Below are 20,875 nucleotides of genomic sequence, written 5' to 3'. Positions count from 1 at the left end.
CATCCCAAAGGATCTCAAAGTGCTTCATGTGCTAGCAGCACAGAGCAATGCAGGCATGGGGCTCTGGTGTGATGGCCAGTGCCTAGCAGGACAGCAGCCTTATGCAGCAGCTTCAGGATAGAGAATAGCAGAGACTGACCACCATGTCAGGCCCTGTATCTGTGCTAGATATAATGCCTCTGCACAACAAAAGCATCCTGTTTTTCAAGCTGTTATCCAGTGATTCCTCACATATTTTGCTTGGTTGGTTTGCTGTAATTTTAGAAGAATGGAAAACTGCATTTAAGGTTTGGATGAGTAACTTCACATATCCTAGAGGATTGATGAGACTCACATCTCTGAAAGAGAGATCTCACTTACAGGCCCACACCATATGACTTACGTAATATCTAAACTCAGCTGAACACTAGGTGAGGATGGCACACAGTGACATCTTCTTTTTTCAACCTACTTCTCATTCAGACCCCTTAAAATTAGACAAGATAAAATGCTATATTACATGGTAAACTTCCTAAACACTGATGCACTGGCTGCCTTGAGAAGATGGAATCACTGATCTAATTAATTCTCTACCACTGCCAAGTGTATGTAACCATGGTACTATGATCTCTATAAGCAGAATATGACTAAATGGCCAACATCCAAGACTGCTCTCTTTCTTCAGACTCTGTTTCTTGAGAAATAGGTATGCTTCCTCTGGGCATACAAGCTGGGACCTTGAAGTCCCAACACAGACAAGTGCTTCGGGCATCATCTACATTCATTATTAATAGGAAACAATAAGACTAATTAAAAACTTTAATTACAATTATGAACCTTTTCTGTCTCATTCTCAATCTTGACACAAAATAGGTTGGCAGGCAGCAAGGTTGGAGATAATCCCACTGCACAATAATCAATCAAAATGGCTGTTTTACTTCTGCTTTTTGTCTCTCATGTTTTGGAAACATTAATAAAACCTGTTGTGAGGATTGGGGTCATTTGCTAGTCAGCTTTTGTTCTTCCCCATTGACAAATCCAAACATAAATGAATCAGGAATTATTTCAGTTGTAAGCAGACTGGATTCTTTCTTGGAACACAAGGAAAAGAGGACTGTTCTATTCCACTAAAATATTTTTCTTTGTTTAGGGAGAACAATAATGCCTTTGTGCCAACCTTTGCTTGGACTCCCTGATCATTGCACTGTCTTTCAGGTTCTTCTGCTCATCCCATGTTCATGATTCAGCAGGGAATTGAAGTGTTAAGAACAAACTCAGGCATAAATCCAAATTTCAATCCTGGTGTAATAAAGAGGAAATGTGTGTCTGAGGGTCAGTTGGAGCTCTGGTCTAGAAAGCCAGGGGATAGTCCAAAAGGCTGAGATGACCATTTAATCAACTATTCTTGGTATTTCATTGCAGAGCTCATTTGTTCAACCAGTTCTCCTTTTTCTTATTATACCATGGTCGTACTTGATCCAAGTGACTATATGACCTGTCTCCCATTCTAATGCTTACTACATATTCAAAATATTCTAAAAGTTGTGGATGGCTGTAGCCTCTTGCTCTTGGATTTGACTTCAAACATCAAGGTAAAAATTACCATGCATTAATCACAGTGGTTAATTTCTGTGCTAAGAGGAAACACAGCTTATGAAAAGATTAACTGGTACAGAAACAGAGGAAAAATCAAATTATAAGAACATATCTTTTTTTTTTTTTTTTTTTTTTTTGCAACCAGTAGAGAAATAAATCTGAAAAGACAAGACATTTACCAAGTAGAAGGGTATCAGCTTTGGCAAGAAAGTCTCTGGACGTACAGTTAGTGGTTTCTACAACCCAAGAAAAAATGATGGTAGGACTGACCAGAGGCACCACTTTTTCTGCCTTTGTCTCAGCTCATTTAATACTGTGAGAATTGGAAGAATTAGTCTAATTAGTTCAAAGTAATAAACAAGGTTTTAATTTTCAGTTCAACATCAAGAAAACCGCAGAGCCAGTACAGCCTCGAGCACTCCTGAAGTTTCCCAACATTTATGGCCCCAAACCAGTAGTAACTTCACCTGAAATTGTTAACTACACACAGTACTCTCTGAAGACAACAGAAGAACCAGCTACTGGAAAACATACTGGTTTGGATGAGAGTAGGATGAAGATACAAGTCAATGAAGAGCTGTTTGTTCTCCCTCAAAACGGTAGGAGCTTTTGGTCTTCAGACTAACAATTGCTTTTCTGGGTGTAGATCTGTGATAGTTCTGAACATAATGTGATTTTTCTTGGAGAAATAAATGTGAAAATGAAAATATTGGATGGTTTTCATTCTCCTTTTACGAGCACTGTGAGTTCTGTCTTCAGTACATTTGTTTAATAGAAGGTAGTCATGGAGTTCATCAGAACATTCAGATAACAAAGCTGTATTGTGTCTTATTGCAATTTTTTTTTTTAACTGAACATCTTTTGTGTTGAAGAATCTGGCTCACCCGTAGCAAACAGTCTGTAGAAAAGTGCATTTAGTGTAGTTTTACTGAGAGCAGTTGTCAGAGTATGTGTGAAATATCTGGCGAAAATTGGGCAGAGTATCTCCTCCAGGACAAATGCTAGCTGTCCAGCAACTGTCCTTGTCAGGGACAGTGGGGGTTGAAGCTTCTAATTTTCTCTGCTCCTTTTTTTCCGCTGGTTTGGTGAGATGGTCTTGGCTTTTTCTAATGTGCAGTGAAACTGAAGGCTGACACCTCAAATATTTTTGCCACACAGAATTCCTGTTTCCCATCCAGCCCAAAGGGTTACACTCCAAAACCTGAAACATAAGATTCCTGGAGCCTGAGAGAAAATGCAATGTAAATTATATACATCTGGCAGCATAGCCAGGTTGCTTCCATACTGATTTTTAACTTCACAGCTAACTTTTAACAGGACAATTGACTCTTCTGGCTATCATGCTAATAAAACCTTCCTGAAGATTTGCCAGAGAGCCAATGCCATCTGTCATGATTTTTATTGAATACTCTTTTTGGTTTTTTTTTAATTGCTTGAGATTATATTTTTGCCATTCTGGAAGGATGATTGCTACATTCAACCCCCCATCCTGAGACTTACGAGTATGGAAAAGAAAGTGCCATGGGAAGCAGCTGCATTGGAGGAAGAGACTGTCTGAGGCACATCCTTAGGTGTCAGGAAGAAGATTATAGGGTGAGAGAATGAAGAATGATGGCTGCATTTAGGCTAAAGCTTTATGTAAGTGTGTTGGTGTAAGAGCCTCTCTGCACTGCTAATGGTACAAGCAAGTTTCCTTCCTGCTGTGCCTGATTTCGTAGCTCAAGTGATGCTAAAATTAAGCAAGAATTGTTGCATTCTCCTTTTGATGCCACAATGAACTGGTCTAAACTATGTCTCAGATTTTCAGAAGGAAATGTGCTGGTCCCAGTATTGTTTTCCATGTGAATCAGAACTGACCTGGCAGATTACAGCTTTTGATGACAAAAATCTCTGGCTTCTCTTTTAGTCTTGCAACTTGCTTTATTTCAGTATGAAATACATGCTCAGCTCCAAAATCACACACGAAAAACTGTCTCCTGGATTCCCAAGTTCATTGTCTTCAACTTGATCAGGTGCTATGGAATTAGATGTCTTTTGTGTGACAAAGACTTTGTTAAAATCTAAAAAAACTTTTAGAGAGGCCTGACCTAATGCAGAATTACATAGCAGCTCAAAAGCAGACTCATATTCTCATTACAGAGAATATAAGATTCAATTTAACAATGCAAGTTAAAACAACATTAAACAATATAACAAGTAATGGGTGTCATTTAGACACCTTGGCCTAAGAACAAGGTAAAAGAACCATGATAAAGCACAATGTGGTAGTCTTGTCCACGTGCTGTAGAAAGAGCTGAAAGTGTGAGTAAACAGAGCAAAAATGAGATATGATGATGGAGGAAGAAGGAAAATAAATTATATTCCTGCATAAAAGGTGCAGGATAGTAAGACTTTTAGAAAAGCTGAGTCAAGACAAGGTGGATTAGTTCTCTTGGGAAGGTGAAGACCTGCTTGCTAAAGGGGTTATTTCAGTTCCAGGTGTGGTAAAGGATGTGTGTGTCACAGAGCACTTGAACCCTGAGAGGGCAGCCAGCTGTAACCAGGCCCCTGAGCTGCACTACTCCCTTGCGTATGATCAACAAAGAGCCGAGCTGCGTGTGGCACTTCTGGAAGGTAAGGGGCAGAGACCTTCTGATCCGAAGGTACAAGACACCTATTGATTACATTTATAGAAAGTTCCCCTCCTACCTTAAAACCAACATGTGTTCTCAGGACCACTGGATGTTTCACTGGTTCTGGGCTTGTGGAACAGAAGTATCTGGCAATGTCACTGCTCGAAGCAAGAGTGCAGGGCATGGCTTGGGAACAATTGTTTGCACAGCTCAAAAGCAGAATTCAGGAACCATGATGGGTTCCTCAAATCCCAGACATGGTACAAAGCAACCTCTTCTTTTTATATTTTCCTTTGGGGGTGGAGGGGAAGGGGGTTACTATCTCCTTCCTCTCTACCTTTCATTCTTCAACCTGACCCACTTCCTACTGCCTCTTCCTCAAGTCAAATCAAAGGCTGAGCTGGAGATGCCAGACTTATTTTGAGGAAGAACCCTCTGTCTGTGCTTGGCCAGGCAGCCAGGTTCTGTGTCACACTCTGAAGTGGGAACTGACAACTGTAACAGCTTCTCCACTCAGGGCTGGAGCATCATCAGTTCCTCTGGGAAAGTAAAATAAGCTGACTGCATAATTCATGCACAGTGCAGATCTCTGTGGAAACCTAATCAAATCACACCCTCTGAAGTGAGAACTGAAAAGGTGTAGAATGGCAGCCACTGCTGTGGGCCTGATGCCAGCAGCAAGCACACAGTTCCCCTCCAGCACGGACACCCACGCCTGCTGGCTGCCACCCTGGCACTCCTGTGTGCATGCTCCTCCCTGGGTACCCTACTGCCACCAGGGAAGGGGCAGGGTCTGCTCCCTAGTTCTGTTCCCCTGAGAAGCCAGGAGAGCCCTTTGACCCATGCCCTGTAGTCCTGGCAACTCAGGAGCAGCTGTCCTTGGACTGGCTGCAGCAAGGAACAGCAGTTTTGTCCATAAAGTCGTGATGCTCCACAACCCCTTGGAGAAAGGTGGTCCTCTTGCTGTGGAGAAGATAGTGCAATTCTGTTGATGCAACTGAAGAGTGTGAAATGCCATTCTCACTCTGGGCTTTTCAACATAAAAGCAATATAAAATTAGGGATGAGCGTCTCTTGACACAAATCTTTTGGGCTGTAGGATAGCTTCTGATGGATTCATTTACCAGTGGTTGAACAAGCTGACTTATCCCCCACTGGCCTGCAGGGATGGATGTGTACCAAGGGGGAGGTCTATCCCATTTCTGATGTCTGTGACTGATCTTCCTTCTTTTAAAGTCTTTGTAAGAAGCTCTTTTTGTGTGCCAAGGTAAAAGTAAATGAGAGCTGCCAATCCCTGTGCCATGCTGTCTTATCTCATTGCTGTTCTGCATCTTTCAACAGATCATGTTCCCTTGAACACAGCTGTTACTCTCCCAAACACTAGCAGCATCCTTCTGCAGTGGCAGAAGGACAGGGACATTGTGCAGCATGAGGAAAACACCACAGCATGAGCCTACAGCTTAGTCTGCCCCATGCAAGCAGGAACAGGGATCAATGTCTATGTAGCTGTTTTATTTTATGGCTCTCATAAAATAAGCAATTTAGCCACAGATATTTCAGGGCTGTCTTTTGTGAGAGGTCCTTATTATCAATCTTTTCCAGCTATGCATGGCAGAATGACTGTGGACCAAGATGCTGGCTGCCATTGCTACATACTGGGCACATTGGTGAGCAAGTCTGGTATTGCTGAAGCTCAGACAGAGCTGAAGAAGAAGGTACTTCACACTCTTTGGGAGGAGGTCCTGCGATTTCCATTAACTGAGGAGGAGATGCCAGAAGGGACACTGACTCTCACGCTGAGAAACTGCGACAAGTTCTCCAGACACAGCATTGTGGGGAAACTCAAACTGAACCTTGCTGAGATGGAGGAATCCTTTGGGAAGGCCCAGTGGGAAAGGCTAAAGAGTCCAGAGAAGGTATGGACTCAGTCTGTGTTGGTAGTCCAGAAACCCTAATGATTAGTAGTTTGGACAAGAGAAGCCCTTTTGCTAGATGGCTCCATATGGGTGGGTGGCTTTATTTGTTTGGAGCAGATTTAGAGGGGTGATGTGGGACTGCAGAGGTCACTCAACAGTGCTCTGTGATCATCTGTAGATAACCATTTCGGAAGCAGAGGCCCATCAACCCAGTCCTTCCATCTACCGCTCCCAGCAGTTAACATGTGTCACAACTCCCTCAGCTCCTCCTCAACACCGTGACAATCTGACACTGACATCTGTAATTCAAAAGATATGTCTAGAAAAAGGTGTGTGAGTTTCTGAGAATTTGTGATACAGGACCACAGTGGCAAGAGCTGAAATACCAGAGAGTGCCTACAGAGCCTGATGGAGGGACTATGTAAAGCAGTGTAGTGGTAGGGCATACGGTGGCATTCCAGGGAGCCTTAAGCTAGGAGTCAAATACATTGTTGGGACCAAAATGTTGGACTGAAGACCACTTATTCTTACTGGGATCAATCCACAACAATCATTCATTGCATTGTGTTGGGTTTCTTAAACATCAAAACCTTCCTTTCCTTCCTTATCCACATCTTCCCAGCAGCATAAACAGGGAAAATGGAAGGAAGTATTCCAACAGTACTTGAAGTAGGTAAAGGGGATGCTTCATGAGCACCAACTTTTTGCACATTTCCTCAGAAGTCTTTCCCCTGCCATGGACTGGGCTATTCTTCTAGCAGCAGCAAGACCCTTAACATGGCAGCAGGGTGCTGCTATTGCTGCTACTGGTACATCACAACAAATAGGTACCTGTTGTACTCTGGTGTGGTATGAGGTGAGCAATGCAAAACAACACCAACGCTGTCGCTAAGCATCATGAAATAAATTATTATCTGTCACCATCAGGGGTGAGGGCTCTCCACTGAGTTGGCCACAGAGTACAGAGTTAGCATTTCTGATTTCCAATAATGTTGATTTATCTGATCACCACTTGAATACTAACAGGACTGTCCACCCTAAAAAAACATCTGGCAGAGAGAGAGGCAGCAGAAACAAATGTGTGGTCTAAATTAGTTTAATAAACTTCAAGCACAAGGCTGAATATTTGTCCAATATCTGTAACCCTCCTCTTGATCTCCATACTGAAGCATCTGCTTTTTCAGCAATACCCAAGACCCTGTTCACAGCAATGGTCAGTTGCCACTCCAGTGCATGTGAAGGAGTCCTGACATACTGGGAATTCTGCCTTGGTCCAGCTTCACAACTACACATAGGAACAGGGCAGCATTCATTTCTTCTCCAGGCTGACAGCACAAGGTTAGCACCAACAGTACTGCTGAACAGTGCCCCAGTTTGAGCTGAGGATGTGAAGTGAAAGCTGAATTTGCGTCATCTGGGACCTGAGAGAGCCAACCATTGCACAGATAGCTTCTGTATACAGATCCTGAATCATTCATTGAGAACCAGAGGGAGGGAGTGAGGAAGAGCTGTTCAAAAAAAGAGGAGCTATTTTTGACAGCATTCATCCAGGAACAAAGTTACTGAGCTTCATTACCTTGAAATGCCAGGAAGGGCAGAAATTGCATTTGTACCTTCCCAGTAATTCCTCCACACCCAAGGGAAGGAGCTCAGAGTGGAGCTTACAGCCAACCAGGTAATGCAATTATCATTCAGGAATTCATGGAGTCCTGTGAGCAATGCAAAGCATAGATGCTGTAGACTGATAACCTTATCTTGTCTTCCTTCCCTCCCACTGCTTTGCTAATGATTGTGATGATAGTGGGTCCTTGCATAGCAACTTCCTTCGATTCCGTGGTGCCCTGCACGTAATTCACTGGTGACCCCTTGATGCTTTTTATCTTTACTGCATAGAAAGGAAGACTGAAGCTCTGATGGTTGTATGAATTGGAAAGATTGCAGCACAAAATGCAGGTTATGGATTTAATAGAAAAATGGAAACAAAAGAAAACAAAACCCAGGAAGGGGAAAGAAAATTACCTTCAAGCAAAGCTCCAGCAGAGACCAATCATTGCAGGTTTTGGTTTCATGTGGATACAGGCTGGTCAAAAACTTGATCAGGATACTAGGAGTTAGAAAGTCATAAGCACAAGATGTGATCTGTGTACAATGTGTGCATTTGTGTGGGTGTGCATACACGCATGCATACGTGCACATCTGCAGAGCCCTACCCCCTCCCTGTCTCCACTGTATCTATCTGTGCCTGGAGCTATAGGAACCAAACTCTAGCCAAGAGCTATAGAATGGGACCTGGGTGAGATGTAGTGAGGACAAATACACAAAAGCAGCTTATGACTTGCTTAAACTCTGGGTTTTTATTGAGGTGGCGTTTGGGTTTGTCCCTCTGTGTATGAACACCTATTATTTTGTAGTGAACATACAGGCATCTGAATCTCTCCCTGGTTTTATGCATGGTTTTATTTAAGGTCGGCATCAATTTAAGACAAGATTTATGTAAGAGAAATGCATATAAGCCCTTCATTGCTACCTGAGTGCATGAAAAAAAGATTTATTTGGGCTGACTTAGGATTGAATTTCAAGTTTCCTTGCTAATGGCCTCCCACCTGATTTTGCAGGACAAATTAGTCATTCAAACCAGACAGCGATGACAGCCACGTTTTCTGGAGAGTCAATCAGCTCACAGGGAGCATACAGGGGCCTGTCCTTGCCTGTTTCGAGTATCGGTCTGAAAACTTAATTTGAAATATTTATGGCTCACTTAGTAGCAAGAGTGCAGAGCACAGAAATGGCCTAGAGAAGGGCTGTCTGTCCTAGAGGATATAGAGCATGCTAAGGAGTCCAAAGGGAGTCCATTGAATTGACACTGGCTTTCTGTGACTGTTCTGGGTCATTAACCTCACACTAAACCAGATTTCTGTCACAAGCTCCTACTCACTGAGAGAATAACTACTCCACTTTCATCCTTTGCCATGGGCTGTCAGATCTGCACACAACTGCATGGGATTTCTCTCCTTCCCTGCTGGCTCCTGAGGAAGAAGCTGCACTGCTCTTCCAGAGAAGAGTGGTGGTGGTGTGGCTGTCTCTAGGCTTCTGCCTCCGGGGCTGCTTGTACAGGTCAAGTGGGAGGGAAGGGCAAAAAGATCAGAGGTTAAGAGGACAATAAAGAAAAGGAAAAGAGAAAGAGAAAGAGAAAAAAAAGAAAAAGAAAAAAGAAAAAAGAAAAAAGAAAAAAGAAGAAAAAGAAAAAGAAAAAGAAAAAGAAAAAGAAAAAGAAAAAGAAAAAGAAAAAAGAAAAAGAAAAAAGAAAAAGAAAAAGAAAAAGAAAAAGAAAAAGAAAAAGAAAAAGAAAAAGAAAAAGAAAAGAAAAGAAAAAGAAAAAGAAAAGAAAAAGGAAAGGAAAGGGAAAGGGAAAGGAAAGGGAAAGGGAAAGGGAAAGGGAAAGGGAAAGGGAAAGGGAAAGGGAAAGGGAAAGGGAAAGGAAAAGGAAAAGGAAAAGGAAAAGGAAAAGGAAAAGGAAAAGGAAAAGGAAAAAGGAAAAGGAAAAGGAAAAGGAAAAGGAAAAGGAAAAGGAAAAGGAAAAGGAAAAGGAAAAGGAAAAGGAAAAGGAAAAGGAAAAGGAAAAGGAAAAGGAAAAGGAAAAGGAAAAGGAAAAGAAAAAGAAAAAGAAAAAGAAAAAGAAAAGAAAAAGAAAAAGAAAAAGAAAAAGAAAAGAAAAGAAAAAGAAAAGAAAAAGAAAAAGAAAAAGAAAAAGAAAAAGAAAAAGAAAAAGAAAAAGAAAGAAAAAAAAGAAAAGAAAAGAAAAGAAAAAAGGAAAAGGAAGTCTCCTGCAAGGGCAGGAGGGAGAGCTGCTCAGAGTCCTGAGAGAAGGCAGGTGGGAAGCAAGAGTACACTACTGTGCCAAGCTCACGGAGGATTTTGTCTTGGCTGGGTTTTTTCCCTTACCAACTAGGGTGTCAGAGAAGGTGTAGCTCCAGCTCCCAGTCTGACTCAGTCCTGGGCATCACCTGTGCTTTCCCAGGGAGCCCTACACTTCTGCTGGGCAGCATGGGCTGGGGGCTGTGTCCATCAGAGCCTCCTGAGAAATGAAGCAGCTGAAACAAAAAGTGAATTATGAAAAGCAGTAATGGAAGTAGTGGACATAAATACAGGGCAGCTAGGTGGTTTCTCAAAATAGAAGTAGCTGACTACTTGCGTTGTATTCCAGAACCAAATCTTCTTCTTCTGACTAAATATTCCACTAAAAGTCAATGTTAGGAAGCAGTTACTTTCCAGCAACATAAGAATTCAGTAACTCACATGATTGGGGCCTTATGAGTGGAGAAGCCTTTCAGACATGTTTGGATGGTTTATTCTCATCCAGTGTAACTGGAAAGATCTCCTGTACAAAGACAGAGAGACAACTTGGTTGGTTCATGGCCTTCCACCCATCAGTCTTGTACTACTTAGTTTTCCTAATGTTATGGCCAAGACTGTATAAAAAATTAACCCTTTCTATGTCTCCATTTCCAGGAGCCATCCATGGGCCATGGGGAGGTTCTGCTCTCTATTAGCTACCTGCCAGCAGCTAACCGCCTTCTGGTGGTGATCATTAAGGCTAAAAATCTCCATTCCAAGCAGCTGAAAGATCTACTTGGCAGCGGTGAGTGTAATAGCAAGGAAATAGAGACTGTTGCTTCTGCTATTACATAAATCTAGAAAGAAAGTGGGAAGGGTGATGTTCAGCAGAAAAAAAAAAAGTTTGGCTTAGAAAGCCAAAGAGATTTGAATACTTTCTAAAAAATGAAAACCAAATATGCCCAAGATCAATATTTCTTATGTGCTCTCTCTCAGACTGACGTCACCAGTGTCAATTCTCTTGCATTTTTGGGTGTAGTTTTGGGCACCACAAAATAAAAAGATCATTAAGCTCCTGGAGACCATTCAAAGGAGGGCCACAAGGATGGTGAAGGATATGGAGGGGAGGCCTTACGAGGAGCAGCTGAGGTCATTTGGTTTGTTCAGCCTAGAGATGAGACTGAGGAGAGACTTCATTGCAGTCTACAATTTCCTCATGAGGGGAAGAGGAGAGGCAGGTACTGATCTCTTTGCTGCGGTGACTAGTGACAGGACTTGAGGAAACAGCACAAAGCTGAGTCAGGGGAAGTTTAGGTTGGATATCAGGAAAAAGTTTTTTACTCAGAGGGAGGTTGAGCACTGGAACAGGCTCCCCAGGGAAGTGGTCACAGCACCAAGCCTGTCTGAGTTCAAGAAGCTTTTGGACAATGCTTTCAGGCACATGGTGTGATTCTTGGGGTGTCCTGCATAGGGGCAGGAGTTGGACTTGATGGATCCCTTCCAACTCAGCATATTCTAGTCTAGTCTAGTCTAGTCTAATCTATTTGTTGCATGCTCATTAATTTGGTGTCTCTTTCAACTTCCTATACAGATGTTTCTGTCAAGGTGACACTGAGGCATCAGTCCTTGAAGCTGAAGAAGAAGCAGACTAAACGTGCAAAACACAAGATCAACCCAGTGTGGAATGAGATGATCATGTTTGAGGTGCCTCATGAGCTCCTGCGTGCCTCCAGCGTAGAGCTGGAAATGCTGAGCCAGGATGGCGCTGGCCAGAGCCATGTGCTTGGCAAGTGCAGTCTGGGCTTACATGTCACAGGTACAGAGAGGAACCACTGGGAAGAGATGCTGAGGAACCCCAGGAGACAGATAGCCATGTGGCACCAGCTCCACATGTAGGCTCATCACGATTACTGACAAGATTTACACCAGGCCTCCAAGCTTGGGGGAATAAGTTGCATTCCACCTTCCATCTTCCCCTCCTCAAAGTTTCTCAGCACAGCACTCTTATTACATCACCCTTCTCTGATTTTCTTGCCCATCCTGGCCAGAGAAACTGTCTGAAAAAGGTATTTAAAGGATAATCTCTCACCTAATTAAGTGGTTGTCTCAAACAAGAGGTTTGGCTGCCTGGATGATTTGAATGAATTTTATTAGCCTGCCCACTGTCATTTCAGTGAGGTCCCTGTTTCTGTAGCAGAGCAGAGGGGAGCAAAGTTACCATGGAACTGTAAGCCACTCATTGGCATCTGGCACTGTCCCCAGGTCCCTTGATGAGTGCTGGCTCCATAATCACACACAACTGTTGTACCAGTCACTGCTTCTCGTAATACCTTACAAGACTGAGAGAAATGAAGATCACAGGACTAACTGTCATGGCAGACACAAAGTATCAGTATGAAAGTGAAGCCAAGGTGCAGTAAAGGGATACCGAGAAAAAGATACAGAACTAAGGGAGAGAACTGAGGAAGAGGAAAGGGTGAGACAGTCAACACCATCATCCTGTGTAGCCTTTGAAGCAAACACTGCCAAACAAGTCAAACACCTTACTTTACTTTTGTTTCCTGGAGAGTTCAATACCTTGTATTTAGGATTCATGAAAACTGCTGAAAATGTGAATGTTTCAGGACCCTTTAGCAGAATGCCTATATCCTTTTATCTTTCTATGGTGTCACCCAGGAAGACCCTAAACACAGACAAAAGGTTATTGTCGATGTTACCTCCAAAAACTTGGACCACATCTTTCTGTTTACTGCCATCTTTCCTGTTTGGTTTTTTTTTTCTGAGCTAGAAAGTTTCAAATACTCTAAATATTTCATGCAACATCTAAAACTAGGCAAAAGAAGTGGGATCATTTCATACCTTAGCAGCTGATGGATGGTTTTGGTTTGACAGTTACTATTGCACTCAAATATTCATACCAGCATTACTCGAAGACAACCCTTAAGAACTGCCATGTATTTCATCACTTCCAGACAGAAGGAATTCACTGAACAGACAGACTCTCCAAGGCTTGTTTTTTCTGTGTGCACTTTCAAGATTTTTTGTGGCTTAAATGTTACTTTTTACTGCCTTTTTTTGTGTGTGTAGATGGACTGAAAGTCTGGCATCAGCAGTGATGATGTCATGACCCCATAAGCACACTGTCTGTCCTACTACTTCAAGGGACTTCCATGGGGACAAGGCACCCAAAAATCTGAAAACAGAACCATATAGTCCACAGCACTGAAAATCTCAGAGAACTTCATACTTGCTGGGTCAGACTGACCCTCCATTTAAATCAAAATACTAAGCTAAGCTTTATTTAGCATCCAGCCCATTTTGATGGTGCAGATTGTCAAGTGAAGGCTGCCATCCTGTTGGCAAAGGGAAAGCACCAGAACCAGTGTCTGAAAACTGGCTGATGCACCAGGCACAAAGGGTTATGAACAGGGGAATGACGTTCAGCTGGACATCAGTAACTAGTGGTGACGCAGGCTGGTAGTGAGACTGACACTGTTGACCATCTTCATAAATGAGCTAAACAATGGGGCAGAGCATGCTCTCAGTAAGTTTGTAGATGGCACAAAACTGGGAATATTGGTTGAAAGGTGAGGCAGTTTTGCTGACATTCAGAGGGATGCTGAGAGGCTGAAGAAATGGGCTAACAGGAATCTCCTGAAATTCAACAAGGAGAAGGCAAAGTCCTGTACCTGGGGAAGAAAAACTCCATGCACCAGTGAAGAAGTGAGGGCTGACCACCTGGAAAGCAACTTTCCAGAAAAGGATCTGGGTGTCCTGGTGGACACCAAGTTGAACATGAGCCAGCAGTGTGGTCTTGTAGCAAAGAAGGCCAACAGTGTCTTGTGCTGCATTAGGACAAAAATTGCCAGCAGGTCAAGGGGGGTGACCCTCCCTCTCTATTCAGCTCTGGTGAGGGCACATCTGGAGTGCTGTGTCTAGTTTTGGACTCCCCATTGCAAAACAGATATGGAGTTTCTGGAAAGAGTGTAGCAAATGGCTATGAAGATGTTTAAGGGATTGGAGCATCTTCTATAAGAGGAGAGGCTGAGAGAGCTGGAACTGTTTAGATCAGTCTGTATAGATACCTGATCTGGGAGAGGACAAAAGAAAATAGAGCCAAACTCTTTTCAGTGGTGTCCAGTGACAGGACAAGAGGCACAGGCACAAATTGCAATATAATAAATTCCATTTGAACACATGAAAAAAATTAAAGAAGAAAACCCCATTTCACTGTGAGGATAGTCAGATACTGGAACAAGTTTCCAAGAGAGGTTGTTAGGAGTTCTCATCCTCAGAAACACTCAAAATCTGATGGGATATAGCATGATAAACCTGCTCTAATTTATCTCACTTTGAGCAGGGCTGGGTTTGGACAATATGATCTCCAGAGGCTCTTTGTATCCTCAGTAATGCTGTGACTGTGAAGAGATTGACAATGTTGATGCACACTGAAAACTATTATCTTTATACTACTATTCCCTTTATGGGTGATGTAGTCAGGAGTTACAGGATCATTTTGGAGATGATAAAACCAGCTTTGACCAAGTAGACAAACAGAAAAGCTAAGTATGCCAATAAATATTATGTCCAATGTTTTAATCTCTGATATTGATCTACTGGCTAGAGGAGACGTAAACAAAAAAGAAAAATGGCTTCTTTTTTTGTTCTATGGGATTTTATTTATTAACAAAAAGCTGTAGGATACTGTGTGTAAACTAGACACAGGGGTCTAGTGGATAGTGAATTCTTAATAGTTGCTGTGATCATGACTCGCTTGTAGATATACCTATAATTTGGAATAATTATTTCCATTTAAGTGCAAAATTCATTGGAATGTTGGTCTACTCTACATATAGGTTCCTGGCAGCACTGTGATTCTTTTGGGGATAATGACAAGAAGGATAACTTCATGGTAGGATGCTATTTGGCTGGTGCTGGAAAGCCTGAAGGCCCAAATATTTGCCTTGCTGCCAAGAGATTCCTCTAGCTCTGCATCCTGCTTATTTTACTGAGACTTTTATAACATCTTGATGGCTGATTGTAAACAACATTATCTGCCTGTACCCTGGTGATTTTGGCACACCCTGTAATAGATAGCAGTCCTATAGCACTTAAAAGCATAGCTCCTCAGAATCTGACTTAGCTGTGACAAAACAATGTCCTCTTTTACAACAAAATCTTAACCACAAATCTGTCTTAGGAGCAAAGTGGTGTCATCAGTGTTAACGAATGGCATTGTTTCCTCCTTTGCTGCAGTGGGATTTAATGGGAAAGAGAGAAAGAGTGAAAATGCATGCATCTTTCCCTGCTGGATCATTCTTGTTGCCTGGCATTTTAGCCTGGAAAGAATATTCTTTGCCATCAGTGCAGCCTGAACAAAGGCTGCCAGGCGTCCCTGGAAGGAGGCAACCACTCGCCGGGGCTGACAGCAGACATGGACACATAATGGGTGTGAGGAGCTGAGGAATGCTGCGTACGTGTGTTACCGGAGGGGCAGGGATGCCCAGCCCGGCTCTTCTGAACTCTGCTAATTGGAGCTGTTTGTCATCACATTCAAGCGTCTGTCCAGGGCTCTGCCCTCATCCCTCTGAACTGCCTGTGTAGCAATACTTGTGTGCCCCTGAGCCTCAGCACCTCAAGGGCCAGAGGTGCTAAACTGCCCTAGCAGTCAAACAGCGGGGAGTGGTTTTGGTATATGACAACATCATGAATATAAATGCGAAGTATTTGGAAATGCCATTGTATCAAGCAGCTTCAGCAACACAAGCTGTCCAAGTATCACTGAAGTGCAATAAGGCCAGAGGATGGAGCCAGGCAGCCCTACAGCTTTCAGTTCCTGGAGCTGAAAATACAGGAGGATCATTAAACACCACTATGTATTAAATTAAAGGCTGCTGCTTATAAATTGCATCATAAGAGAGGAGGGGAAAAAAACCAGTTATGGCAATTAATGTTCCTAAGATATATGTGTGACCAAAAGCAGCCATTAGAGTCCCCAGTGGCTAGTCTGTGGTTGGACTGGTTATTATGCCTGCCAGAACCATTAACATGAAGAAGCTGGAAGCCAAGAGACTGTAGGGAGGAAGGAAAAAAAAAAAAACAAAGGAAGGCATGGGGCAATCTACTTGGTCAGAATGAATGATACTTTTCACTAAGGGCCAGATTTGTGAGTTTAAGGACAGAGGTCCCTCATCCAGTGACAAAACCCAAACATCATGCCTATTTGTAAAACAGAATGAGAAATGCAGCTCCCCTATTGTATCCAGCTTCCCCTGGGAGAGGTGGTCTCCTGATGTGGCCTCTGTTCAGAGGAGGGGACTGAGAGGCCAGAGGAAATAACCTGTGACTACATTAAGGAGTTCCTTGGCTAAAATATAGATTGTAGCTGTATTTTGCTTTGCCTTGACCTGCCCTCAAAGCTGGATCTTCCCAGGGAAATTATCTAGTTTGATTTTAGGCAATTTCTGCTTGAGTAGAAGGATTAATAAGCACAAGTCATCAATAGTTACCAAAATATCTCTGGGATGTTTTAGACTCATTACTACTCTCAGCACCCTTCTCCAGTTGTAAGGGGAGTGGTTAGAGCTGCTCCCCTGTAAGGGTAACACTTTTCCAGTGCAGAGTTTTTCCCTCAGTTGTTGTCCCAAATATCCTTGCATAGTGATAGGAACCATGTTTCGTTTGCAGAGAGGTAATACATCAGAAAGTAATGGAAAATTCCCTTCAACAGGGCTGGGAAAATTTTCAGGCTCTACTATTCTCCTAGATACTACTGTGCTTTCAACATCTTGTTGAACAGTACCTTGCATTTTGCTAGCATCTCTCATCAGTATTATCTGGAAGTAGTGTTCAAAACCACTATTTTTTTTTTTTTTTCAGAATGAAGTAGGTTGTAATTTGGGCTCTAGAAATATAGCCCAAGGTTTGCCCAAATTTTCCTGAAGTCTGAGTTGAGTACAATAACTTAATACGAGCTGGAAGCTAAGTGGCTTGGACCATGCTTCTTGCACTCTTTTGAAGGTCAGTTTGAAGTTTGGTTGAATTAAAGGACAGAGCTTTGATAGCATTTTTCATGTGTTTCAGAATTTAACTAGGTATTCAAATGTATTTGGTTCATTTGCTGAAAGATAAATGTGATGAGTAAATAGTAACACTCGACACAATATTATTTCTTCTGTTTTCAAAATGCACAAGAATAGTAACAAAGTGAAATAGTGATGTGTGGCCTTTCAGCATGAAGAGGCTTTTTTACTTACTTGGTCCTTTAGTGTCCCAGTGTGTTTATTGTACAGAGCCAGATATTGTTTGTCAAGACCGTATATTGTTCTCACAATCCAAAGCACAAAACCAGAGCATGATGCTCAGCCATTGTGTCTAATATTACAGCACATCTAAAATACTGCAAGTAAATAATTCCAAGCTGTACCAACACTGTGTCTGCATTGTTTACTCTAGGGTAAGTCCCCTCTGCTTGCAGGTCATGTCAGGGGTACAGAGTGCTGGGATGAGTTAACAGAAGATCCTCTGAAGGGTGTCATCAAGGGATGGGTATATGAGAAGGGGAGCAGTCAGCAATAGAGTCCTATCCTGGGCAAGCACAAGAAATCTATTGGCTTCTTCAGCAAGGTGGCAGGTAAACAAAGCTGTAAAGGCTTTCCAGCAGCTGCAAGGAGGTTAGTGAACAGGATCTGGGAACCAGGTTCCTCCCAGATACTGGCTCTCTGAAACAAAACTAAGAAATTAATTTAGATCCTTTTTTTTTTCCCAATCTCAGTACTGGTGGTGTTGTTGATACTCTGTAAACCATGAATCCATAAGGAGGAATACATACTTAGCTGACCTAATACCATCACTGGAATTAGCTGGTTCCTAACAAGACATAGAGATCAAAGACTGCACATAAAAGTAAGAGAAAACAGATTTTTGGAGCAGGAGTGGGAAGTATTTACTCCATTGACAGTTTGGGGGCACTCTCTCACCCATCACAGTCAGCGCTAAAGCACAAGGAGAAAAAACAAAGGCAGTCTGCCGGAGCCCCAGGCTGCTACTGGCTTCGTATAGAGGGGTGTCACCAGCCTGTCAGCTGCACAGCGAGGCTGATGCCACTGAAGAATTTTCTGTAGAGGTGAAGGGAAAGGAGCTCTGGTGTTGTTGCATGAGGAGTTGAACACGAGTGGTGCATTTGCCAGGGACAATCCTTCCCACCTGGGGGATTCATGCAGGGTTACTCAGTAATTCCCAGCCCAGCGTATTGGAAAGCAGCAACAGTTGCCACAGAACCATTCTTCTCTTAACCCTGCTGTTCACTGTCACTTCAGATGTATTAGAAGCTTCCCCCCCCTCCCCAGTATTTAAAAATTAAAATGGAACTGTTCCCTAATCCTCTGTCTGCCAGGAGAGAGTGTAACCTAATCCAGCCATTTCTGGTGCTATCCCTGAAGGTCTGCAGCCAGTTCCTCCACTTCCCTGAACTCCTAGTGATCAGTGAGGACAGGGCCCCAAGATGCCATTGAGAAGATAGGTCAGACCTGAAACCTACACACAATCCAGTTTTCCAGACAGCTCTCCCAAGCACCACAAAGTGCAATTGTGGTCTGGAGCACAGCTCTGCAAACCCTGACCCTCTGCTGCACATGGCTCCCCCTCCCAGCACTGGGACCTCCTTGAGGCTCTCCTACCCCTGTGTACCTCCAGAGGTACCACCAGCGTCCCCAGAAATAGGGCGTCTGACAGCCATGCAGACACCACATTTGTTTTTCCTCTTGATCATAACAACTTCAAACAGGAAACTTCAGAGAATCAAAAAGTCGTTAGCGCATATGCTGTTCTGTGGGAGCCTTTGATTATCCTGCAGATATTTTTAGAGCCCCTTGTAAATGAACTGCAGCTCTATTTGTGTGGCAACAGCTCTGCCAGAAACAGCCTCTGGTCCCCTGTGCCCACTGCTCAGTGCCACCACAGAGCTGGACCTGGCACTGCCCAGACACCCTGCCTCTACCTCCTGATTTAAACACCTTGGGGGGGCGCCTGTTTAAATCCACAAAGCTGCCCATGCTTTCCCTTCCACCTCAGGAGAGTCAGATAGGGAAGATAGCCCTAAGAAAGAGCTGCAAACCCCCTCTGGTTATGCCTGCAAGCTCTTAGCGTCACAGGCACCTGTTCTCCTGTTTCTAGGAAGAAACAACACATTTGGTTTTTTTGCTAAATCAAGTTTCAAGTGCCAGCTGCTGACAACAGCCATCTCCATGAAGCATGTCCAGGATACCAGCAGAGCTGGGGAAGGGCATGCCAGGCTTTAATGCTATGACAACCATCACAGAGGAATTTTTTCAATTTTCATTTCGCTCTTATTGACATGAGAATCAGTGGTCCTAAATAGGAAGGACACCTTCAGCCCTAGATCAGATGAATTTGTGCAAGTTTCCTTTCCTGACACAAGCTCAGACTGTGCACTTTGCTTTAAGGGATCTTGCTTTTAAGTCCTTGGTTTGAAGTTATCAGCAAGGAGGCTGATCATTGCCAGTGGCAATGACCAAGAGTCTACAGCTCAAAACTGCCTATTGGAAACGAATTACAACCCAGCAATGCATTTCACAAGCAGCTCTGACTCTTTACACATGGTTGAGCTGCTGAAAGTGAAGCATTGTCCTGCTTTGTGTGCTGCCAATTGACTAGCAAAGACGAAACACCAGGGATGAAGTTTCAAGCTCTGACTGCCAGGTGCCCAGCAAACCCAGAGCCCATTAAACTGAAGCTAAGCCCTGACAACCACCGGATTTTTCCTGGGTTTGCTTACTGCTCAAAAATAAGTGATTTTAAATCACTACAGTGAAAGTTGCCAGAAAATGGCAAACTGTAATATGTGGAGTGCTTGATGACTTCAGTGAAGTCACCAAAACAACCTTTTCTTTTGGATCACTAATTTGGGGTATTTTCACTTCTCAGCCTAAAAACCACCATTTGCTTCCAGCTCCTGTGGCCTCTCTCCATTGGTAAAATTTGGAGGCATTTGTTCTGAAACCAAAGCTTCTGCACAGCCCATTACCTGTGGGGACTGATGGGTCCACTTCCATGCTTCTCCTGGGCCTAGAGTCCTGTAAGCCCAAACCTCCCACAAAGCCAGAATTTCCATCCAAATTTCCCCTCCTTTGTGAGGACTAGCAAGCTGCACTGGCACCCTGCAACCAGAAGAGCCACCAGAGCAATACAGCTAGGCATCAAGTTAAAGCCCAAGACTATGAGCACTCATATGACTGTGGAACCTCAAACAGAGAGCAAAACCCTTTTTATACCATATGTATCTATTGCATAAACCCTTGCTAGAGGGGTAAACTGCTTGCCCACTCCATCTAACACTTGTTTATACACTGGTATCCATTCCCAAGACCAACTGGAAAACTTGGATCCCTCACACCTGATTAAATTAAAGAGCCAGTCCTGTTGATGCTTTCATTTCTACATAATGAAGCTCAGCAATACTACTGGTATCAACACCTGCAGTACACAGTGCCACACACAGGATCTATACCGTCAGCTCCACAGATTGCCCCTGTTTTCTGCTTCCCCCCTGACACATGGACACATTTACAACTGAGCAATCAACTCTTTGTGCTGGAAGGGGTTTTTTTCTGCCTATGTTTCTCTCTAGCTATGGTTGCCACCCTGTAGCAGGGGTGGCCTAAACCTTCGCAAGGTTGTCCCTGCTTGCACTACCATGCAAACCTGAGCTGCAGTGAAGGAAGGGTGACCCATAATCCCTGTGGTGCCTTTGCCATGGGCCGTATCCCCAGTAGAAGCCAGGCTCAGCCCAAGGAGGCAATGTTTTTAGCCGTGTTAATCCATGGACACACATACGTGTTTCAGAAGTTGTCTCTCTCACCCACACTGACTTAGCAGATGTAAGACCCTCCATGTACAAGATTAGTCTTATTTCATTGAA

General features: G+C 43.3%; 1 protein-coding gene across 2 annotated transcripts in view; it reads left to right on the top strand.

The window, feature by feature from the left end:
* SYT13 (synaptotagmin 13) overlaps positions 1-17,365 on the top strand; it is a 21,032-nt gene extending 3,667 nt beyond the window's left edge. Inside the window, exons 2-6 of one of the 2 annotated variants that reach the window (XM_064657832.1) lie at positions 1,952-2,174; positions 4,048-4,188; positions 5,789-6,102; positions 10,612-10,741; positions 11,528-17,365. In XM_064657832.1, the coding sequence (XP_064513902.1) occupies positions 1,952-2,174; positions 4,048-4,188; positions 5,789-6,102; positions 10,612-10,741; positions 11,528-11,832 (1,113 nt within the window). In that variant the 3' untranslated portion in view covers positions 11,833-17,365. The remainder of the gene's footprint in view (positions 1-1,951; positions 2,175-4,047; positions 4,189-5,788; positions 6,103-10,611; positions 10,742-11,527) is intronic. The other variant, XM_064657833.1, reaches the window with a different exon arrangement.
* The last annotated feature ends 3,510 nt before the right edge of the window (positions 17,366-20,875 follow it).

This window comes from Pseudopipra pipra, chromosome 6 (assembly GCF_036250125.1).
Source record: "Pseudopipra pipra isolate bDixPip1 chromosome 6, bDixPip1.hap1, whole genome shotgun sequence".
In the NCBI taxonomy this organism is placed as follows: Eukaryota; Metazoa; Chordata; class Aves; order Passeriformes; family Pipridae; genus Pseudopipra; species Pseudopipra pipra.
This window is presented reverse-complemented; position numbering and strand designations above follow the sequence as displayed.